This window comes from Pelodiscus sinensis, chromosome 6 (assembly GCF_052426305.1).
Source record: "Pelodiscus sinensis isolate ZL-2025 chromosome 6, ASM5242630v1, whole genome shotgun sequence".
In the NCBI taxonomy this organism is placed as follows: Eukaryota; Metazoa; Chordata; order Testudines; family Trionychidae; genus Pelodiscus; species Pelodiscus sinensis.
Genome location: NC_143057.1, coordinates 67,998,578 through 68,022,750, shown reverse-complemented (window position 1 = coordinate 68,022,750; position 24,173 = coordinate 67,998,578). Strand labels below are relative to the sequence as shown.

General features: G+C 41.8%; 2 protein-coding genes across 9 annotated transcripts in view; one reads left to right on the top strand and one right to left on the bottom strand.

Annotated features, from left to right (window-relative positions):
• Positions 1-2,568: 2,568 nt before the first annotated feature.
• On the bottom strand, positions 2,569-24,160 carry GIN1 (gypsy retrotransposon integrase 1). 7 transcript variants are annotated; one of them, XM_075932062.2, is made up of 8 exons: positions 24,040-24,160; positions 12,891-12,965; positions 11,914-12,107; positions 9,736-10,041; positions 7,217-7,405; positions 6,935-7,111; positions 6,432-6,720; positions 2,569-3,103 (listed from the first exon to the last, which is right to left on the bottom strand). In XM_075932062.2, the coding sequence occupies exons 3-8, from the start codon at positions 12,067-12,069 to the stop codon at positions 2,820-2,822; spliced, it is 1,401 nt and encodes a 466-aa protein (XP_075788177.1). In that variant the 5' UTR covers positions 12,070-12,107; positions 12,891-12,965; positions 24,040-24,160; the 3' UTR covers positions 2,569-2,819. The 7 variants fall into 7 exon arrangements, with proteins under 7 accessions (XP_075788177.1, XP_006116184.1, XP_006116185.1 ...); XM_006116122.5 differs by having other exon boundaries at positions 12,891-13,036; positions 24,040-24,158; XM_006116123.5 differs by lacking the exon at positions 24,040-24,160 and adding an exon at positions 23,544-23,775 and having other exon boundaries at positions 12,891-13,036.
• Positions 23,933-24,173, top strand: part of PPIP5K2 (diphosphoinositol pentakisphosphate kinase 2) — a 90,381-nt gene continuing 90,140 nt past the window's right edge. Inside the window, exon 1 of one of the 2 annotated variants that reach the window (XM_075932058.2) lies at positions 23,933-24,073. The gene's annotated coding sequence lies outside the window, so the exon portion shown is untranslated. Of the gene's footprint in view, positions 24,107-24,173 lie in introns of both variants that reach the window. The other variant, XM_075932056.2, reaches the window with a different exon arrangement.

Genomic DNA, 24,173 nt, shown 5'->3' with positions numbered 1-24,173 from the left:
TCCCTGACATTTGGTCCAGTGTAGATAGGCCAAATGTTGGAAAAACCTCTTCCTACAGAATTTTTTTTTTTTAAGCAGCAGTATAAGGATTGGGGATAGCAAGTGATAGAGGAGAATAGAGAGGGCGGGGCTTCAAGGAAGGGGCGGAGCGGGGCGATAGATCTTGGCTTGGTCTGTCATTTAAAAAGTGATCTTGGGTGTAAAAAGGTTGGAGACCACTGTTCTAGTACTATTATCACAAATGCACATTAAGGGCACATCTACACAGCAGGGCTAAAGCCGAAATAAGGTACACAATTTCATAGCTTAAGTCAAAATAGCTTATTTCAGCTTTTGGTGCTGTCTACACAGCAGGAAGTCAGAGAGCACTCTTCCTCCGACTTCCCTTACTCCTCGTACAATGAGGGTCACAGGAGTCAGAGTAAGAAATTCTCCAGCTCAACCTTATTTCGACATTATATTGAAATAACTGCTTGTAGTGTAGATACGGACTGTGTTATTTAGGAATAATGTCAGTTATTCCAAAATAACACTGCTATCTAGACATAGCCTAAGAAGAAAACCACTAGAAGTATGAAGTCTTGGTCAACAACATGAATCATCACAAAGAGCAGAAAGTGAGTAATACCAGTCAGTGAAAGAGGTAACACTAGAGATCTCAGCACTGGGCTTCTTCTCCTAAGTCAAGGGGTGGTAATTATCCACTTTCATGGTTCCTGGGTCTGGCCCTATAGTGTTGCTTTGTAGTTCTGGGATGCTGCAAAGAGCACTACAGCAAGCACAAAAACACAGCTCCTGTGCACGCACACAGGGTGATTCCCCTCCCCGCAGCTCACAACTCATCTTGGCAAATTTTCAGAAAGAGAGAGAAAGTAAGATGTATGGATTTCAGTAACAGCAAGGCCCCTTCCTAGGTTTAGAACAAGTTTTTTTATGAACAGAAAAATGGTAATGGAGACTCCAGACAGATTTAGGCTATATGATCAGTGAATCACAAAATACATTTACCAAGGACTGTCCCTAGATGGTAAATCACATTAGTGCCAAAAACTTTGTGGTTTTCTTTGGGTTTTTTTAATTGTATCACCAATGATGGACACAGACTAAGCATTCAATCACGCAGTCCTAAGCACTGAGGCAGACCAGTGTGTGTGGTGTTCATGCTACAAGCAGGATGCGTCACATAGAGATTTGCTGCTTTAAAGATGATATGGAGATGAGTAGTGGTACATACTTTGGGGTTTTCTGTAGCAATGCAGCCTCACTATCTCAGACTTTATTCCAAAATAAAGTCTGCAAGCAGTTATTTTGGCATAATGTTGAAATATTGTTGAGCTGGAGGACTTCTTACTCTGACTCCTGTAACTCTCAGGCTACATCTAGACTGGCATCATTTTCCGGAAATGCTTTTAACAGAAAAGTTTTCCGGTAAAAGCATTTTCGGAAAAGAGCGTCTAGATTGGCATGGACGCTTTTCCGCAAAAGCAGTTTTTGCAGAAAAGCATCCGTGCCAATCTAGACGCGCTTTTCCGCAAAAAAGCCCCGATCGCCATTTTTGCGATCGGGGCTTTTTTGCGGAAAACAAATCTGAACTGTCTACACTGGCCCTTTTGCGCAAAAGGACTTTTGCCTGAATGGGAGGATCATAGTATTTCCGTAAGAAGCACGGATTTCTTACAGTAGGAAGTCAGTGCTGTTGCGGAAATTCAAGCAGCCAGTGTAGACAGCTGGCAAGTTTTTCCGGAAAAGTGGCTGATTTTCCAGAAAAACTGGCCAGTCTAGACACAGCCTCATTGTATGAGGAGTAAGGGAAGTCGGAAGAAGAGGGCTCTCTCAGACTTCCTGCTGTGAAGACAATGCTAAAAGCTGAAATAAGCTACGCAATTGACATAAGTTGCATAGCTTATTTTGGCTTTAGCCCTGCTGTGTGGACATACCCTAACAGACTGCAAGGAAAAGAAAGCTTTTAGAGTGTTTTGATAGGCTGCGAGTAAACTGGTGAAATTCTACACATGACAATGTAGAGCTGTTTCTCATGAAGAACAATTCTTGCACCATGCTTTGGCAGCTATGCTGCTTCACGGAGTAACATACAGCCGCTCCCCGAGTTACGACCATCCGCACTTAAGACCAAAGCGGTCGTAAATGCAGATCCGAGTTACGAACGGCAATCCGCGCTTACGAACAATGCGGTCACCATGTAACTCTATGGGATCTGAGTTACAAACACTTCGAGTTACGGATCAAGTGTTGGTCCGTAACTTGTTCGTAACTCGGAGAGCGGCTGTAGACTTGTGCCAGCAATGAAAAACAGAAGCTATGAAAAGCAGAACTCATAACTTTCCCCAAAAAGCTGGTGTAAACTACTTTGCCTTCCTGGAGCTAGAGGCAGACTTTGGTCATTCAGCTTACAGTCCTGGAATTCTCAGAGCTCTTGAACCACTCACAAGACAAGTGAAGTGGCCATAAAATGGAATGTTGTGCCATACTTTTGTGGTTAAGGACTAAGGCATGGCGGGTAAGACCACAGTGTAAATAAATATATAAACATATTACAGTCCCACTGTATAGTAGTGAAATGTGCTTTTACTCAACTATTTCCATATTTCTTGTAAAACAAACATGTTAGTGCATATATACAAACTAATTACCAGACACATACTATTATTCACAAACATATACAGTTGTAAATACAAGTATCTTAACATTTCAATATTTAAAATTTGGCTAAGCAATTTAAAGCTACTGAAGCCCTTTCAATTCCACCAGAGAAGTTTAGGACCACTTCTTCTAATGAAACATTGTAGGGTTTTATTTACTTAAGTCTCCTCTAGTTTGGTTTGAAAAGTCCAACAGGTTGAAGACCATTGTTCTTGATTTGAGTTAGCTGACAGAATGCTATGATCATCAGTAAACTCTGAATGACTTTTACTGTCTGAGGGTTCACTGTCTTTGCCAGGTGGAGGCAGCAGATTGTTTGCTGCAAGGGTATTTACTTCCCCTTCAGCAGTGCTGTCTTGTAGGCATGGCCCATATGAACTTTCCGATAAGCAAATGTAGTCATGGTCAACCACTATTGCACCTTGTAAGAGATAATGGTTGTCTGCAACAGAAAAGAATATTTTGGTTAGAGCAGCCACTTCTACTTCATTTAAAATCATCCTATCAAATAGAAATAGTCTTTCTTTATACAGAAAGACTAAAAAGGAGGATGCTGGGTGCCAACCCAATTTCAAGCAGTTTCAAAAGTATGGCTAGAACATTTTTGCATAATAAGTCTTACAATGTGGACAGAACTTCAGTTCCTAAATTTCTCTGTGCACAAAATTTTCACTGATGCCTTTCCTCTAAGGAAAGGCTTGTAAATGCCTTTGTAGTAGTGCACATTCTGTTATTTTTAATGCTTCATTTTGCTGTATGTCTGTGGACCAAACTGAGCTCTAGCATAGCTCCCCAATTAAATCAGTTTTTAATCAGTTTTTTTAAATTAGTTTTTGCATATGCTGAATTAAATCATCCGGCAACTTTTCATTTAAAAAAAAACACATTTCAGAAATGTCTGTGTGGATCCCCTAAAAGCCCAACCAAGAAAAGGCATCAAATATGGCCTAAGCTATTTCATTGTTGAAGTCTGGCAATTACTTGGAAAAGCCTGGTTAATTTCTCACCCCATTTTAATCCCTGTAAATATTTAGTCTAGGATTTTATTAGCTGTATTTCTAATTCTTTTTCCTCCTTTATATCGTGATTGTAGTCCATCTCTGAAGCACTAGTTGGGAACAGAGGAAATCTAAATTTACATGAGGTCTAAGCAGAACAGTAAATATATTAGGCCCTGATCCTATCAAGACTAATGTACTGAACATTCCACACTATGGCTCAACTGAAATCAATCAGTGAGGCTACTCATATGAATAAAGTCAAGCACATAAGTGCATCTTCACAGAATTGAGGAGCCTTAAACAGAACTCAGAGTTAACTCTTAACACTGCAACTAGTAGACAAGAAAATGTGTTATTTTTATTAAACTTCTGGGAAGAAAAATAATTAGGAAGCCAATTGTTCTTGTTGCTGTGTATAGTGGAAGCAGCCATTTGGCATAATGACCAGTTTCTCCTAAGAAAAAAAGTTCTAAGTTGCTTTCAGGTATCTTTGTGGTGTTAATTAAACACTTAGTGAGTTTAGTGCGTTTTTAACAGTGAAAACTATCACTGTATACCAGTAGTAGTATGGTAGACACACCTGGAAGAAAAAAAAAACTAGTTATGTTTTGTGGCAAAGGTCTTTGAACCTTGAGTTATTAGTTAGTGATTCAGCACTAGCATTAGTGGAAACCAAATGGCCACTATTATCTGATGACAAGGTAGTGCTACTACAGGCAGTCCCCGGGTTACGTACAAGATAGGGACTGTAGGTTTGTTCTTAAGTTGAATTTGTATGTAAGTCGGAACTGGTACATATTGTAGGGGAAACTCTAGCCAAACATTTCTCCAGAGCTCAGTTTTATTCTCCCACACCTCACTTCCCTCAGTCCTTTATTCTCAAGCTGAGGTGTCTGCTGAGAAAATCCGCTCCACGTCTCCCTGGTCTGCTGGGAGGGGTGCTAGCTTTGCGTCTCCCTGGTCTGCTGGGGGGAAGCAGCTAGTGCGGGGTTGCCTCACCCCGTTTGTAAGTAGGGATCTGATGTAAGTCGGATCCATGTAACCCGGGGACTGCCTGTATAAGGACAACAAAGATCATTTCTATTCTGCAGCTGGAAGTGTCTCAGAAGTAGTAGAAATAGACTGGAGATGTGTAGGGACACTTACAATAACTCTTCCCCTGAAGTATAAAATTTTAGGCCCAGATCCATGAAGGGATGCCAGGGTTTCAATGCTGAGGCATAGGATACCTAACTTTTGGATGCCTAGAAAAGTCACAGGAACACTATAATCTGCAAAGCCTGAGTTGAGGTGTCTCATCTCCCCATACAGTAACTGGGGAGAAATAGGTACCTAAGAATGGGATCCAAAAAACCAGCACACTTAGGGCTTGTCTACACTACAGAGAAGATCCAGGCTGCCACAGTTGGTCTTCCAGGGTTCGAATTAGCGGGTATAGTGAAGACATGCTAATTTGAATGGAGAGGGTGCTTCCGTCGGAGCTCGTAGTCTGCTCCTGCAAGGAGTAAGGGAAGTCGAAGGAAGAGTGTGCTCCCATCAACCCCTGCGGTGTGAATAGCATCAAAGTTTGAATCAAGGTACACTGACTGCAGTGACGCAACTCCAGCTACGTTAATTGTGTATCTTAATTTGAATGTATCCTCTAGTGTAGACCTAGCCTTAGTAGGCAGCCACCTTAACTACCAATAGGAGTTCTCCCCAGAGGGGTATGTGCTGTGCCCTGTGCTTCTTTTAGAAATAGGCACCTAACTCTGAACTGCATGATCCAGGAACCAGGCATGCCAATCGTCTCTTAGCTTGCACACACTGGCAGGGGAGAAGGAACTCCCTTATAACCCTAATAGATAGGGCAGACGAGGAGTGCCCTTGTGGATGTGACAGACTTCTGCTTCAATTCCCCCTTCCTCCTGAGGGCCAGAAGCATCAGCATACCCTCACTGGTAGGCTTTAGAGCCTGTCAGTCATTCTCACTTTCCTGGCGCAATTAATATTTTAAATTCCTCAATTATTTAACTAAAGGTGGAACAATCTCAATAGAGGAGATGAAGGAGATCCATACTGGAATATTCCATAGCTAGTGGGGAGGCAGGACTTCAGCTGGAGGGAGGTCTCCCATATCCTGTGTGAACACTCTGATCACTAGCTAGGCTAAGGGCATAAGGGAGGTTTATAAAAGTGGTTTTGTTTGAATTCACCTGAGGATTGCTATCCAGTAGGTTTGCTCAGAGGCTACTTACCAGATCAGGCCTGCATACAAGTTAGTTGGGCCAGATGCCTCTTTCCTGCTTTGTCACTCACTCCTACAGCGAGGCAATAGTGTTCAGATAGGAGAAACCTAGGTACTGAGTGACTTTAGACACCTTCAGGGTTTTGTGGATTGCAATGGTACCTAAAACCAGAATTTGGCATCTAGGTACCTTGTGAATCACAGCCTTAATATATATCAATATACCTAAAAGAACTCTACCCTGCGCACTACTGGTGAAAGACACCACTTCACTGGATTTTTTCTGGGAAGGTATAAAGTAGTATACTAATCTTTAAGGACAGACTAAGTTGCAGTCAAGGCGTCCCCCTACTCTGTGGTTGGGTTATTTAGAAACAAAAAGGGAAGAGGAAGCCCAGTCCTTCCTTTATTGAAAATGCACTGACTGCATGGACTACTTTACAAGGTCTTTGTTATTAACACTGAGAAATCCGCTAAGATTCTCTCTTGCTCAATAGTATACCCTTGTCTGACAAATGGAATTAGAGAAGGAACAGATTTACCTTGTCCATTAGATCTTCTTATATATGGCTTAAGGTGAGACATTTTGATGGGCCTTTTTAGTCTGGATCCTGTGTTATCTCTTAGGATTGCACATCCATTATCTGTGATGTAGTCTATAATACAGGGACCAATCCACTCTGACTGGAAACGGCCATCTTTCCACCAGTTTTTTTTTTGTCTTAGTACTTCATGTCCAACTTTAAGATGAAATGGATTTACTTGCTTTGACTTCCTTTTAACATTGACCTTGTTTCCAGTTTGCTGTTCATCAAGCCTATTTTTCACAATCTACATAGAAAAATAACATGAATTATAGCTGAGAGGAGCTGTGTGCTTTTGTAACATTGATTAAATACAATACAATGAAGCATACAGAAGTGTTATACAAAGGCCTTTGGTCATGGTGATCCGTGGATTTTTTTTTTTAATATTTGTTTCAAACCTGTTTACCTTAACTCTTTTCCATTTTCTCATGGATAACACTTAAATATGAGGTATTTACCTGGCATTTTGTAGCTTTCCTTTCCTCTAAAACTCGATCAGCTTGTTTAATTGCTTCAAGAATTTTGGCAAACATACATGTATTATCCTCATGTGCTTCCTGCAGTACATTTGAAGTCTCAGACACATAAGGGTTACGATTAAACATTTGGAAATATGGTGTGTTTTGTACTGGCTCCTATTTACAGGGCAAGAACAAAGGCAAACTTAGTACTTGTCTTAGTAGGTACTTGCATAACAACTTCAGTCAACTCCCAACAAGAGAGATACTATGTACACATACCAAACAAGTCAAATTAAAAGCATATGCAATAGCAGATAAATTATTATCCCAGTCGTTGGGGTGGTCTGAGCAGTATTTGTTCAGGAATGTTTTGATTATCTTGCATGTTTTTTCATTTCTGTCATCTTTCTGAGGGTAGGACAATACCACTTGTTTCATTCCAAAGAGCTCAAATAGTTCTCTGTTGATCTTTAAAGACAAAAACAAACAAACCACACAAAGCACAGGAACAATCAGTATTTTTATGACACTGCAGTAAATATTATGCATTAATTGAGTTTCTACCCTTTCCTACCAGCATATGACTGCCAAAATTAATTGCCTTGTATATACCTGCCTAAATCCAAGTTCCCATCTAAGCAGTACAATGTGGTCTGGAGGAATGGGCATGGGAGTAGGAGCAATGAATTGCTGAGTTCTAACTGTTTTGTTACTATATGGCCTCAAGTCTATGACAGTTTCCCCTGGAGAATAGTGAATCTAACTCTGAGGTGTTAATTAGTGTTTGTGGAGTGCTTTGAAAATGTAAAGTTCTTCAGCAACTCGATTACAGTATTTTCCACCTAGGGCAAATCTATTCTGCCAAAAAACAAGGCAAAACAACATACAGAAAAGGACAAGAGGACAACAAAAGGTTCTAATTCAGGCTGAGTAACTGACTGTGACCTTAGGAAAGTTACTTGATGTCTTTATGCTAGATAAGTGGAGAACAGGAGCAAATACATTACAATGAAAAATAGGTTTTTTTTAATATATGAAATTCAGTATAGCTATGCTTGCAAAGTGTTATAGTGTAGGCAAGACATTAGTCTTCTACAGCTCAGCCAAAAACTAGATCATAGAGGAGCTCCTCTATGATCTCCCATCATAGTGCAGCAGTCAGCTAGTGCTCCCAGCTCACACTAGAAGTACTCCTGGGACTGCAAGGGAAGTGGTGAGATGCAGCTGAAGAGGTGGTTCTGAGGAGATCCATTAAAAACCCCTTCATTTTAAAAGTAGAGGCTGTTGGCTTCTGAAATACAGGTTGAAACTCTCTAATCCAACACTCTCTGGTCCAGCAACATCCATGGTCCAGCATGATTTTAGTTAGCTGGATGTCCACTTATCATGGGTTCCGCCAAGTTTCCTACAGTCCCATAAAGTTTGTTTACAGCCAATAGTTCTAGCTCTCAATATTCTGTGTTGTTATCCATCTCTAATCTACCCCTAATATTCTTCTAAGAGCCTAGTAAGCAGTGGAAGTTTTGGTAATGCTGGTAGATAATATTGACCTCCTGTTGTCCGGGACATTTTCTGGTTCGGCACCAGTCAGGTCCCGAGGGTGCCAGACTAGAAAGGTTCAACTGTACATTTTCTATTTATAAGCAAGTACAAGTTTAGCAGAGTGGCCATTGATAGTCACAGGTTATCTTCAGGCCACAGATTGGACTCCCACTGTAATATACACTTAGGCTGTGTCTAGACTGGCAAGTTTTTCCGCAAACTCAGCTGCTTTTGCGGAAAAACTTGCCAGCTGTCTACACTGGCCGCTTGAATTTCCGCAAGAACACTGACTTCCTACTGTCTGAAATCAGTGCTTCTTGCAGAAATACTATGCTGCTCCCATTCGGGCAAAAGTCCTTTTGCGCAAAGCTTTTGCGCAAAAGGGCCAGTGTAGACAGCTCAGATTTGTTTTGCGCAAAAAAGCCCCGATCGCAAAAATGGCGATCGGGGCTTTTTTGCGGAAAAGTGCGTCTAGATTGGCCACAGACACTTTTCCGCAAAAAGTGCTTTTGCGGAAAAGCATCTGTGCCAATCTAGACGCTCTTTTCCGCAAATGCTTTTAACGGAAAACGTTTCCGTTAAAAGCATTTGCAGAAAATCATGCCAGTCTAGACGTAGCCTTAAGGTATAAGCAAACTGTAGTATAGGCAACAGGCAGAAAATACCTTACTAATACCAAGGAGACTACCTAGAGCATAAGCTCCATGGGCAAGACCTGTCTGTGTTTGTACACAAGCATCCTGGTCAATGACTGGGGTACTTAGGGGCTACAACACTACAAATAATGACGGAAAGAACAGAAGCTTCTCTCATGAGGTAAAAAGACAGTTATGATTGAAGGATGACTCTCTTCTATATGTCAGTACCATCACTCCTTCACAGAACTTTTACTTAATAGAAATACATTTTTATAACCTTATTCAACAAGACCTGTTTTATTTTTTAACATTCAATGATCAAAGAGGAGAGCTCTGGAAAAATATCTAGGGCATCATAATTAGTGCCCACCCTCAGGTAGCTTGAACCAAGCCCCAAATCATGAGAAGAAAGTTAGTGGTCACAACTTAGCAAAATGTAACTGCCCAAATACTCATTTTTAGTTAGTTACATAATTAGTTTTTATGAACAAGTACTTGTAAATTTGATACCTGAGCCTCTCAGGTAGTCTAGAATATAAGGGTATTGTAAAAATAAAAAAAAACAACAAAAAAACCCCATCTTCCCTAAAATAGTCTTTTAGCACAGATTTCTCTTACCTGATGAACAAACTCTTCTGCTTGGTCAATAATCATTTTTTGAGGTGGGCCATACAAGAAAAACACACTGACAATTGCCTTAGCAATTTCTACAGCTGAAGTGTCTTGCAATGGCAGAACTACCACCCATTTTGTGAACAAGTCTGTCATCATCATGACATGCATATGATTTCTGCTGGTGGCATTAAAAGGTCCTATTACGTCTATAGCAACTGCAGTCCATGGATCCTCTGCTTTGATAGGGTGTAATTTTGGTACTATGATGGCTGTATTCTTTGCCACCTGGCAATGCTGGCAAGCATATACCTGAGTCAGAAACAAGAAAAGAGTGACTTACAATAAATGCTGTCACTAGAATAAAAATGTAGATATCTATTATTCCAACAAGAGAAGAAATTACAGCATCTGGAACCATTCTAGGCCAAACACATTCATTTTACATTTCTTTATTCTACTGAACATTTTAGCCAGATCTTCAGCTATAGTGAAAACAAATACAACTACACAACCCAGCACAGGTTGGGAGATGGTTGTATAAAGGTAATTTACAGCTTAACTTTGAACACCACGGATCCTGGGACTCTGTGTGCAGTTTGAGACCCATCGTATCAATTAAAGCAGCCTTCTCTATCTTCCAACAACCCCAAAGGGATTAATACAGCAATTGGTCAGCAGCAGCAGCAGGTAGTGAAACCCTGGTCATGTCCCCTTTTCTCCAGTCAAGCTTCTTCCTTAGGTGGAAGGGAGATGACGTGCACAGGACCAGTTATGATGATTTTATGCCACCAGAAGACCCCCTGCACAAAGGTGATTTTCCTTTGGCTATTTACATGGGTTACATAGGCAGAATCTGACATGGCATTCCAGAGACCAGTTTTATCTGCTCAGTAGGATCTAGTCTTATGTCTGTCTAAATTACGTGTACAGAACTGTTTATTTAACATGGAAGTTATACTTATGACCTATACTTATGATCTAAGGAAATGTAGCTGACTGCAAGAGCAACAATAATTTGGCAAGTGTATGTATAGTCAGTCTCAGGATCAAATTCTGAAAGTGCACAATCTGTGTGATAAGTATCATTTTTGCAGATGTAGATACAAAGTTTGTATCTAGAACCCTGCAAATTTGCAGAGATCTGCCACCTATTTTTGCAGATACAGGTGAGGATACAAAATTTTGTATCCATGCAGGGCTCTACTGATAAGGAGTGCAAAATGATTTCCATTTGGGTGTCCCATATAAGAAATTCCCCTAGATACACCTAATGCCCAAAAGGACATAAGGATTGGCAAAGCACAACTTCTATCCTTGCTATGCCCAGGCCAGCCATTCTGAAGAAGTGTGTGTGGTCCAGGATAGTAAGCTGTATTCCACAAAAAGGTTTAACAGTGGTCTTGCAGCCTCTATTTACTTACCAGCACCCTCTTCTGCCTCCCTGAATCTGAATACTTCCTGATACTTTCACTTAGAGCAACCCCTCACCATCACTCAGTACAGGCTGTGCCCACAATACATAATTGTGCTATACATTAAAGGTACACTGGTTAAGAAAAAACAAAACTACAATGTGGCCACTTTGTACCTATGTAACCATTGTATTCTGACATTTTATTGTCTAACACTAACTTTAAAATAATTGAAAAATCTAAATACATGCATGAGGTTTGTTGAATTAAGAGTCTTAGAGTGGAGGCCTCAAGCTCAACAGAGCACTGGAAGTTTAATCCCAACAATCTAGCCCTCAAATTTAGTTTTTCTAGCATCACATTTTTACTCCATTATAACACTGAAAACAGTCTCTACTTCTGAACTGAACCCAGGTATCAACCCGAGGAGGAATTTTCAAAAGCCCTCCCAGTGACTTAAGAACACAAATCTCATACAACTCAATGGGACTTAGTTGGATTTTTCAAAAGTGTCTCCAGATAAATCCCATTGACTTTTAATGACAAGGGTGTTCTTAAGCAACTTAGGGTTTATTTTTAGCATACACTTGCACACTCATCCCCCTCCCTTGTTATTTTTAAGTTTCAGCACAATATTGTTCAGCTATTTCATTAAAAGGGAGGTTAAAGATAGGAGTCTTGTAAAAGAATTGTACAAAGCAATCAGCACTATCTCAATTAAGCTTATTTCAGAGACTAGATACAAATATTCTATAGTTATGACTCATACCCACTGTTTGACGTCATTTGTTACGGAAGTCCAGTAGTAATTAGACTCCACCAGAGTCAGAGTCCTTGATATGCCATGATGTGCACCTGCAGGGCTTTCATGGCATTTGTGTAGAACTCTCTTCTTCTCCTCATCTGAGACAATTACCAAACGCATCTGTTTCCTGTCTTTCCCCACATAGAATAATTTATTTTCTGGGAAGAAAAATAATATTATAAATGATATGGCATATTTAAGACATAACCACATAAGTCCGTTCAACTATTGGATAGTCTTAGTTATGGATTTTATTAAACTCATTATTCACTATTTTCAGCTGTGTACAATTACATACCAAATCTCTCTTTAGCAGGGAGTATTTGTTTATTGCTGTACTCCATCAACTTCAAGTACTGGGCAATGCACCCTTACCTATTCCTACAGGAGCACAAGAGAAATTGTGTTCCTCCATGAAATCTCTGAAGCATAATCTAGTAAAACTAAGAGGTCACATGCTTCACAGTTTCTGCTGGCAGAACTTGTTGCACATACTAGGGCTTATTTTGCATCTCTTACTCCCCATATAAGCACTTTGAGTCAACTTCCTATCCACTCTCTGCCTTTCCTGCCAATCCTACTATTGTGGTAAACAAAATAGTCTCTTTGTCATTAGTTAAAGATCAGCGTTTATATTTTCACCTTCCTTGAGTCATGATCAGCAGTTAGAGATTTCACTAGTAGCTAAAATGGGCTTTAATTATTAGATGGCTCTCCAGACCATGTAAATACAATTAAACATGCTAATGAAGAGGCTCATGGGGACAGATTGTTTTTAAGAATGTTCATATGCATGCTAACCTATGACACACAGATGAGTTTATTTTATAAGCAAATACAAAAATCAGACACTGGTCTCACTGTGCTATAAGCAAGTCTTCACCTTGAAAAAGAAATCAGGAAGTAATGTATTTCCCAAAAAAGAGAGAGAATATTCTAACCTTTGAAAACAAATTTTTTGGCTGCTCTTCTTATTCCACTTCTTTCACTTGCTAATGTAGTTGGATGATATTCCCCTGTTCGTTTGTAATAAGAGATCTGTTTCAGATGGAGCCCACCATTCTTTCCACTACGAACCATTGTTTGCCTAAAATGAAGATATTGTACAATATATTGCTGTGACAGTTGCTCCAACTATTGCTGGATCTCTTGCAGCCCCTTCATTCCCTTACGCTTGGGTATCAGTTCTACATATAATGTCTGACTGGCACAGCACTACTCAAACTCACCTTCCTTACCATGTTGTGTTTGTGTTCCACACACTGGACCATGTGTTTTTATGCTTTTCTGAATCTGTCAGGTATGGCCGACAGCTGAGTTTGTAGGGCAACTCTGAGAGCAGATTCTCTTCGTAGCAACGTCCTCTCTTCTCCCTCCTCAGAGCCAAAACACTGTAGTCCATCTGTATAGACCTAGAGACTAAGGCTAGCTCCCACAGACTCGCAAGTTGCTTAAGCACACCTTCTCCTAGACCTCCAGCTTTGTGAGCCTTCTGATTTACAGTTTCTCTCTTCATAGACATGTGATAGTTGACACAGACATAGGGGCTACGTCTACACTGGCCCCTTTTCCGGAAGGGGCATGTTAATTTCACCTATCGTAGTAGGTGAAAAAGCGCCCTTTTCCGGAGGCTCTTATTCCTACTTCAAAGTAGGAATAAGAGCCTCCGGAAAAGGGCGCTTTTTCCGGAGGATCGGGGCCAGTGTAGACGCTCTTTTCCGGCTTTTTTAAAAGCCGGAAAAAAACGGCGGACATTTTTATTTAAATGCCCCGGGGGATATTTAAATCCCCCGCGGATTTCCCTACTACGATAGGTGAAATTAACATGCCCCTTCCGGAAAAGGGGCCAGTGTAGACGTAGCCAGGCTTTGAAAAAGGGATTTCTAAAAACCGTTAGGGTGCATCTATACAGCAGTGTTATTTCAGAATAACGGCCGTTATTCCAAAATAACTTTGCAAGTGTCTACAAAATAATATCGAAATAATGGGTGGCTTATTCCAGAATCTGTAAACCTCAATCCATGAGGAATAACACCGCTTCCAAAATAGCTATTTCAGAATAGCAGTAGTGTGGAGGCTCCACTGCTGCTTTTTCAAAAAAGCTCCTCCCCCAGGGCCATTCAAAGTAATTATTCCCCTGTGCCTCCTGGGGCTCTAAACTGAGGTAGCACGTCCTCATTAGGAACTAATTTTGAAGCTTCCCTGTAGTGTAGGTGCACTATTTCAAAATAAGCTATGTTGGAATATTTCTTCCAGAGTAGCTTATTCAGAAATAAGTGTGCAGTGTAGACGCAGCCCTACTGTCTGCTTTGGGCAGTAGAATAGCTATGTAGATAAAAACAATAATACACCTATATGCCCTTCCCTGCTTCAGTTTCTTCACCACTCAAAGATTGGGGCTTGGTCAGAGTCTAGACTCCTCCTGCTGCAGCTCATGGCTTCTCCTCTGAATTATAGGTTCTCATCTCTCTCCTGCAACCAATTTATTTCAGCCTTGGCTAGTTCTGCAGTTTCCTCTCCTTCCAAATGATTGTCCCTTTGTTCCTCTCTCTGTCCTGCCACCTACGTTGTCTCTGTAACCCATCCAGTTGTGTTTTTAAAGGGCTTTACCAATGCATCATCTCTTTGCTCTCTTCTGAGAAAAGCCAATTCCTTCAAATCCTAGAAGTGTGCATAGAAGTTAGAAACAACTGGTTTTATCTAGGATGAAACTATTTTTTTGTTCCGCCCAGGCAAGTTCTACGCCGAGGCTGGTGATCTTTCATAATTGATCTATTTATGGACAGACTCATGTGCCATTCTCCTGAATCTTAGTCTGAGGTAAACACTTAAAACACACTTCCAACATTCTGGTCATCTGAAGTGGGTTGTGCCCACGAAAGCTCATACCACCATCTACATGTTTTGTTAGTCTTTAAAGTGCTACTAGACTACTTGTTGTTTGTTAAATTTTTCCTGTTACAGACTAACTTGGCTACCCCTCTGAAAATTTTTGTTTTAGTGATTTTTCCCATGGGTAAGTATCTGGCCATATTAACTGTTGTACTAAAAACTCTGTGCCCGTACTCAATTTTTATCGCCATCATGCTACATAATTTATCTCATCCTTTACTCAGGTCCTGTGTATATTTTTATATCATATAATGCAGTCCGTCTCTCTGCCTATACACAATGTTGTTTAGTTAATTATATTTTAAAAGAGCTAAGTGATGGGGCTTCCAACACATCCCTTAGAAAGGCAATGAAACCACAGAGGGAGATTGCTATTTCTATTTTTAAATACATATAAGGCTCTCAAACCAGAAGTACCCACAGCAACAGACATCTGGATGAACCCCCCTCCAAAAATAACCCTCCAAATAGATATTACCACAAAACCTTGTCTTGCTCATTAATGTCTCACAAATTAAATTTTGAAATCAGACTTTCCACCATAGGTAAGTGTGATAGGGTGTGGTCACAGAAGATCCCTTTGGGACTGTTCCCCAGTGTGCTGATTACGCCACTGACACTCGCCTTCTTACTCTCCTGGGATTCCTACTCCTGTTCTATTAGACCAGAATCTCTAGTCTCCCCCAGAAAAGACATAGCACTGTGATAACCGCCCCCTCTACAGAACACTGCAGACAATGAACCATTTCAGCTCTGGATGAGTTCTAGTTCTAGTGCAGTGTTTCTCAACCTTTTTTTATAAAGTACCCCTTTAAAAAAAAAAGTTATACGTACCCCCAGTATCTACACTTTTCAGACCCACCTTTTTTTTCCCCCTACCATTGCAACACATTTGTTTAACCAACTTAATGTTAGCCGGGTGGGTGATGAATGTTTTGGGTGTAAAAAGTCTAAAAATAAGAAAGCGCTATAAAACTTAACACAAAAATTCAGTTTTCTCCAAATTTCAGTTGTGTTGATGTCCTCCCCCCCCCCCGACTTCTCTCAAGTACCCCCTAATGGTACTCGTACCACTGATTGAGAAACACTGTTCTAGTGCACAGCACCCAAGAAACCAATCCCTCCCCAAAGGGATCAAAACCCCAAATAAATCCATCTTTCCCTGTGTAAAAGTTTTACACAGTTAAGAGTTAATTAAGGCAAGCCCCCTTTATCAATGAAAGAAGGAAATACATGCTGGTTGTCCCCCCCCCCAACAATTATTTACACTGGGCTTGACAGGAAACAAAAGTGTTTTTATTAAGTATAAACAGTAGAATTTAAATGGTTGCAAGTGAAAACAGAAAGATCAAAGTAAGTTAAAGAAAAATGCATGGCTTGTTCTAATACACTAAAACTTATTGCAAATAGTTGTTTACTTAAAGAACTGAACTTCTCCTAGCCATAATCTTCAGGTGGAAGGCCCTTTTTCCCTGACCCAGATCCCCAGACCTCTTTTTTGGTGTGCCATGCCAGCCAAAGACCAAGGAGCTAGATAAATTCATGAAGGTTATGTCCATAAAAGGCTATTAGCCAGGGGGTAAGGAATGGTGTCCCTGGCCTCTGTTTGTCAAAGGCTGGAGAGGGATGGCAGGAGACAAACTGCTTGATCATTGTCTTCGGTTCACCCCCTCGGGGGCACCTGACACTGGCCACTCTCGACAGACAGGACACTGAAACAGATGGACCTTTGGTCTGACCCAGTATGGACAGACTTCCCCCCGGGGTGGAAATCCTTTATTCTCCATTCCTCCTTCCATGGATCAAAATGGAATCCCAGTACATGTCACATGTCTTCCTAGAACTCACAACTGCTTAGACTTAAGAGACAAACAAGGCTGTTCATAAGTCGTTAAGTTGATCGTCTCGTTGTTAAAGCTTTAGGAGCACCATTAATGGCTCTCATTAGCACATTTAAAGCGATGAACAAATCTCATACTTCATATTTCTAATTTTACATACAAGAACGATACATGCACCAAAATAAGAGACTGATGCAACAGATTGTAACAAAATTGATAATTATATGTATAACATATTCATAAGCCATTTTCACAAAGCATATGGGGGAACTATCACAGCAACAAAGATTTCCCTATCCATATACTGACTTTCCTCTGTTCATGGTGATATATTAAAATGCCACTAATAGAATATGTCATTAGTGCAGGAAAAGTTTAGGTCTAACATTAGTAGCTTTTGAATACTTCCCAAATAATGACTCATAAAAGTTAGGGAAATGCATACGAGTTTCTAGTGTCCATTTAAAAAAAAAAAAAAAATCAGATCCTGCATTTATAAGCCAGAGTTAAAATTTTTAAAGTTTGATTCTGTTCCAGTTGACTTCAATGATAGCAAAAGCAGGCCATAACAGACTGACATGCTCTGTATATCATTCCTTAATGTAATTAGGACATTATTTTTGGTGTGTAAGCAATTTCCCCACTTATCCTTGCACTGCATCACAAGATGGATAGTGTGACAGAGCACATAATCAGAATTTTAGTTTCCATACCATGTCTGACAGGAGACATATGATTAAGAGGAACTGACACTGAACTGACACTATCTAGTAATTCTGGAAGTGATCTACTGTGTTTTTTATTGTCTCACTAATGTTTCTATTTGAACAATAAGTATGTAAATCAATGAGCGAGGTTTTGGTTTTCAGTTTACTGATTATACCTTCCTTATTAAACTCTTAGGAGAGAGTAAGTACAACCACTGTTGTGTATGCATGAATATACAGTATATTCTTGCTCAAACAATTAAATGTCATGTGTTTGCCATTAATGAGATTTCATAAATGTCAACAACTGGAGGTCTAAGTGTTGCTTTGTGGTTTTTAAGGAACCGAATAATTGTTCTTCACAGGTTAACAGAAAGACAAGGTCTTTCCTTCACAAAAGGTCTAATTTTGGATATCATGAGCCAGACTTCCATGCATATGTAAGTTCCATTTGTAATGCTTCAGAAATACAAAGGGGGAAGGCTACAGCTGTAAGGCAGGAGGGGACTCAAGAGCTAAAGGTATGGGGTAGCCAAGCTCATACCAACTGATCCTGGTCCTCCAGCATAGAGGACATTTGTGGATGGGAAAGGGCTGCATCAGGAGTGGAGCCTGAACACAATATGCTCTGATGAGCCTGGTTGGCAGAGTGGCTCTTTGGGAGGTTTAGTCTGCCAGCATACGTTGAAGCAACACAGAAGCTGTTCTGACGCAACTGGTGGAATTGGTGCATATAGGATAACAAGCAGCAGGAAGCGGATGGGGAGAAGAGAAACAGGCTACACAGCAATGAGATTATTGTTTTAATTGCTGTAAAATAACAATCAGTGATTACTCAACAGTGGAAATATTAACGGTGATACTACTACTATCAGATCAGACATGCTGGCACACCAGCTTTAAAAAGCTAAGCTGCATTAAATGGAATACATTTTTAAGGACTACGTACACCAACACACTGGAAATAGTGAATGGTGTTCACATAATACAGTATTGGTTAGACCAGCATGAATTCACACAACACTAGTTAGAATAGTTGCTATGTCTTTCTGTGCAGGAAAAGTGGTTTTTGTTTGGTTAAGTGAAAAATCTGTACTCCTCTCTTGCAATGGTAGCAACTATGTTAGTTTGGAAAACAGTGTATTATACTGTAGATTACAAATATGATGGCTAACTTAATGAACGCTGCATCAAATGCTTATTAAATATGTGCTTCGATGCTTTGCTGGGAAAAAGGGAAATAAGTTTCCTTCCTGGACACTAAGAATATCCTATGTCCCTACTGATAGTTTCGGTATTAATATTTCCTTTCCCAATGTGTTCTCTCACACCAAATTACAATAAAAATAGTAAATAATTTTGATTTTTCATATACTGATTTTACATGCCAGTCACAACACTTAATATTTACACAACACTTTATACATATTAAATCTTCAGTACCTCTGAAGAAGATGATATATCCAGGCCCCCATTGCTACCTGGAGGTTGGAGATCACCCTGCAGCCCTGCTCTCTTTCTTCCCCCGCGCCTCTCCCATATCCCTACGATACAAGCTTCTGAGAGAGGCCTGGCCCTTGCACTGCATCAGATTTGGGTGCAGCCTCACCCTGAAGCCTGAGTCCAGGGAGAGCTGCAGGGTGATGTCCTGTCTCAGATGTCATCAGCTGTGCTCCTGGCTGCCATTCTGGAGCCTCTGCATTTATTTATTGCAATACAATTTTGCAAATGTTTAAAATAGTGTGCAGAATGTTTTTGGGAGGGGGACAAGGAAATTTCAATTTTCTGGCACAGAATTCCCTATGGAGTAAAGAGGTGGGCTTTTTTAAAGCTACTTGTTAGCTAACACATGTCAAAATAATAGTGTGAATGAGGCAATTATAGTCCTAACCGGAATGAGCAGGAAGCACCTGCCACCATCATTACAGCTTTTCCCAATCTAGATGCACCCACATTGTTTACAATCCTGTTAACACTTCATCAAGAGAACATGACAAAAAACAGAAGGAAACAGAGTATCTTGAAACTCATCTGATATTACTGCTTATATGAGGCCAGATTTTTTAACCTATTGCAGCAGTGCAAAGAAGCTCTAAATCAGGCTTAGTCATATCTAAGGAGTCCCTTAACTTAGGAGAATTGACAAATGGCATGGTTTATAGCATCTACTCTTCCCTCTCTCTCACAGCGCCATGCCATGCCAGGCTGATCACCAGCTGCTAGAAAAGAACTTAGCAGCCACAGGCAGCTGGTACAATGCAACACAGCCAAGAACAAGTAGGCTAAGATCTGCCTCAATGCATGAAGTGAAATTGAGGACTAATATGGTTCTCCATGATGGAATTACTATTTGTTCAGGGATTTTTAAACAATTAAGAACTTACAACCCCAAATAGTACATTAAAACAACATTAAAGAGACAAACACTAAAAAGTTTAGGAAGTTACTGGGGATGTGAAGATTACCACTTAAGGTTAAGTGGTGGGAGATGGGAAGCCATCACACACAGGAGCAGCTCCTGCGGGGACACTGGAGTAGCCCCCTGCCTGGCCCACCTCATACAGGGGCTGCTGTGGCATCCAAAATGGTGCAGGCGCTGTCCATGGCAGGCACAGGCACCTTGCAGGCAGGGGCTGCATGCAGCCCTGTAGCAGGGAGGCCACAGGCAGGGGCTGCTCTGGCTGGGCTGGAGCAAGGGCACTCCAGCTCAGTGGTAGGAAGTGTCCCATTGGCCCCCATTTAATTAGTTAACCAGTTAAAGAATATATTTAACCTGTTAGCCCAGGGGTAGGCAAGATACCTCTCACAGGCTAGATCCAGCCTGCGGACACCCGGCCTACAGGAATCCTCAGGCACACAGCAGCCACTGTTTTAAGCACAGGGCTGCTCCATGTGATCGCCCAGCCCAATCCTCACTCCTATTGGCCAGAAACAACCAACAAATAGAAGTTGAGAGATTGGCCTGGGGTACAGGGACAGCGCAAGTCTCTTTCCTCTCCCAGAGCAGAGAGCCACATGAAGGGAGCAGTCTACAATTTTAAGCATACAGGGCTGCAGCAGGCAGGGAGCCCAGCCTGCCTTACAGGTGCTGCAGCGTTGCTGGCCAGGAGACACTTAGATAAGTACATCCCAGCCAGAGTGTGCCTCTAGCACCTCTGCCCCTCTCACACCCCAAGTCACCATCCAAACCCCCTGCACCTCCCTGCCCCAGGTCACAACTCCCACCCAGATCCTGTACCCCTCCCTCAGGCCAGAATCCTCTCCTGCACCCACTCTCCCTCCCTGACACTACATCCCAATCCCCTGACCCGGGTCACAACTGCCTCCTGCACCCAAAGTCCATCTCAGACCTCACACCTTCTCCTGCACCTGTCACTTACCCTCTCTGCCTTTCTGCACCCAAAGTCCATCTCAGACCCCACACCTCCTCCACAGAAAAGTGTGGCTTTTGACCACTGTCCAAAAAATAAATAAATAAATAAATTTGGAGTTCCCCCACCAAAAATTATTGTCCACTTCTGAGTTAGCCAATGAAGTAGGATTTTATATCCCTAGAAATTACTGGGAAATATCAAATTACAGTTGTCTGTACAATCTTAATTTATCCCTTCTTGTGCATATGCATTCCAATAGTCTTTACATGACCACCCACTAGGACCTTTCATTTTTCTGTAATCTCTTGTTTCTTTCCTAGTACACCTTTCAACTTCTAAAACAAATGAAGCAGGATATCCTATAGACAATAAGTTCACTATATACCTCTGATTTAGTTCCCTAGAGCACAGTATGTCCTATATATTAAATGAGGCAGGAGTCCCATGGGCAAAATAGTTATCTTACTGTGTAATTAAATATAATTTTAATGGGACATACAAGGAAGTGAACGAAGGCTGAATGGGCAACGGTCATTCTGATACATTTTAACTTCTGAATGCTTGATTTTGCAACATTAATGTTCTTTTAACATTTTTTGTGAGAAGAGTAAGGATGCAAACCAGATGTAGCATAACTGCTGCCCACAGAATGTTGCATAGCTACATGAAACTGAACAAAGTCTTGTTAATGTTACCTGGCTAGTGGGCAGAACTATCCAAGAGTTATGTATACTGGTTTGGGCAGACAGCACTGCTGCAGGAACCAATGGTTTTCAACTGGTGGTCTGTAGATCCCTGAGTGGTCCACAGACTATATCTAAGATTTCCAAAGGAGTCTAGCGACAAGGAAAGCTTGATGCCCACTGGTGTAGACTGTTTCTTATTTAGAATATTATGTTTGCAACTGCAAGTGTTATGGTTGGTTTTCTGCAAAGAGCAGTGATGGGAGAGCCTGAGTGGAGAGCAGGGATTTCCCGAGCTTCTCCTCCCTGAATTTCCCCAACAACCGCAAAATTGTCAACTAGTTACATTACTGTGTTGTCCAAATTATCAATTTTGGTAGCAGTTGGGTTACAAAGCACTTCAATGCCAGGGTAATGAAATGTTGTTATCCTTATTGCATGAGTAAGGACAGCAGAACTGTTTTTGGCCTGTCCTGACTGTGGATGTCTCCCTTACTTGAATGTCAATGGAATGCAAAGATATTAAATTTAGATTAACTAATGGAATAGTTAATGGGATTCCATCAATTATTCGATTAGTCTATAAGGTCGCCTCTGACTTTAAACTGCAGCGAGAGCTCTATTGTTCAAAAGCAGAAGCCTCACAGGGAGGGACTGGCCCCATGCTCCCTGCTGTGCCTGAGCCTTTGAAATGTACAAGAGCCCCAGTTGGGTTCTTGTACATTTCAAAAGCAGAATCACAGCAGAAGCAGCCTGAGCAGAGATTGCTTCAGTCCCCACTTGTGCCTCTACATCCCATGCCCACAGTGGAGACGGTTCCTTTTAAGGAAGCTCCCCCCAGCAATGGCTTCCCCCCCCCCCCATGGTGGCCTCTCTAACAGACTAGTCTACTATCCAATGAGCTTATGCTTTCCGGATAGTTGACTAGTCACTTACATCCTTAGTGGAGAGTGGTGACATATTTTGCTTGATGGTCTGTCCCATATTTTTATTATAAGAATTATTTTTTACTTGAGAATGTCCATACGGAGTCAGATCAATGGTTCATCTAGCCCAATATCCTATCTTCTAACAGGGCCAACACCAGGTACTTCAGAAGGAATGAACAGACTAGGTAATCATCTGAGACATCTCATCATCCAGTCTCAGCTTTTGACAAACAGAGGGTAGAGACATATTGCAGCATGGAGTTGCCTCCCTCACTATCCTGGTTAAGAGCCACTGATGGAGCTGTCCACTGGGAATTGACCTAGTTTTTTAATTCTCTTTTAGTTTTGGCTTTTACAGCATCCCTGGCAAAGAATTCCACAAGTCAGCTGAATGTTGTGTGCAGAAATATTTCCTTTTTTAAAACTTGCTACTTGTTAATTTCACTAGGTGATCCCTAGTTCTTGTTTAGGTGAAGAATTAAATAACATTTCCTTTTTTCACTTTCTTCATACCAGTCAAGATTTTATAGACCTTGATCATATCTCCATTTGTTTCTTTTTCCAAGCTGAAGAGTCCCACATATTTTAAGCTGTCCTCCACACCCAGTTTCATATCCGAATTATTTAGTGGCTCTTCTCTGTACATTTCCTTCCTCTCTCTATTGGGGATGGGATGACCACATTGCACACAATATTCAAGATCAGAGCATACCATGGATTTATATAGTGGGTTTACGATAGATGATATTGTGCCTATCACTTTTCTAATGGGTCTTAAAATCCCATTAGCTCTTTGGACAGCTGATGTACATTGAGTGGTTTTTTCAAAGAGTATCCACAACGACTCCATCATGTCTTTCTTGGGTGCTAAAAGCTCATTTAGACCCCCTTACTTCTTATGTACAGTTGAAATTGGTAGTGCTCCCTGGAAAACATACAGCTCACCTTCCCCCTCCCAGTCTCATTAGCCCTTTGACACTTCTCTTTACATTTCAACCCCGCCCCCAATAGCTCTTCGTGGGGAAGACACTGGTGGGCAGAGGAGTTTTCCAACCCCGATCATCCCAAATCCCAGGTGGGAGCCCTGAGCGGAGCTGGAGGAGCCCGGGGGTCACACCGCAGGGCAGGTGTAGGGCTGCGAAGAAGGGCCCAGCCCAGCCCCACCCACCTCACGCAGGGACTCACTCCGGCAGCCGGGCGGGCGCCTCGGAGCAGGAGATGCCGGGCTGCAGACTGAGCGTGGCTGCGTCCCTCCCTCAGCCCTGGGGAAGCCGGCGCCCCGCTCCCCGCCGCAGCAGCAGCAACGCGCCCCTGCCCAGCCAGCGGGAGCCGAACTCCGAGTCGCAGGGACTACGATTCCCAGCGTGCACCGCTCCGATTGTTCCCCGGCCTGCCGGCGCAGCACGTTGGAACAAGTGTCTCCACGGAGATGAAACTGGAGCGCTGCACGCTGGGAACTGTAGTCCTCGCGGGAGTAGAAGACAAGCTGGGGTCTTTGGTCTTAGACCTGCCGCGTCTAAGCGCTGCTTGCGAGAATTTGCACATGCGCAAATCAACCCCTGCGTCTTTGGGCGATATTGCCCCCCTCCAACCCTTTGCCAGGAAACAACGAGTCGGATACGCGCAGCGGCAACCAATCCCTCGCTGAATTCCTAAGCACGAACCTGACTATCGCGATATCCAGCCCCGCAGTGCGAGGTACGCTTTTCTCTGGCCTGTGGCGAGACAAAGGTAACAGCTCAGCGCGCGAGACTTATGTGGCGCCCCCGGAAGTGACGACTCCGAGGGGGTTGTTCCG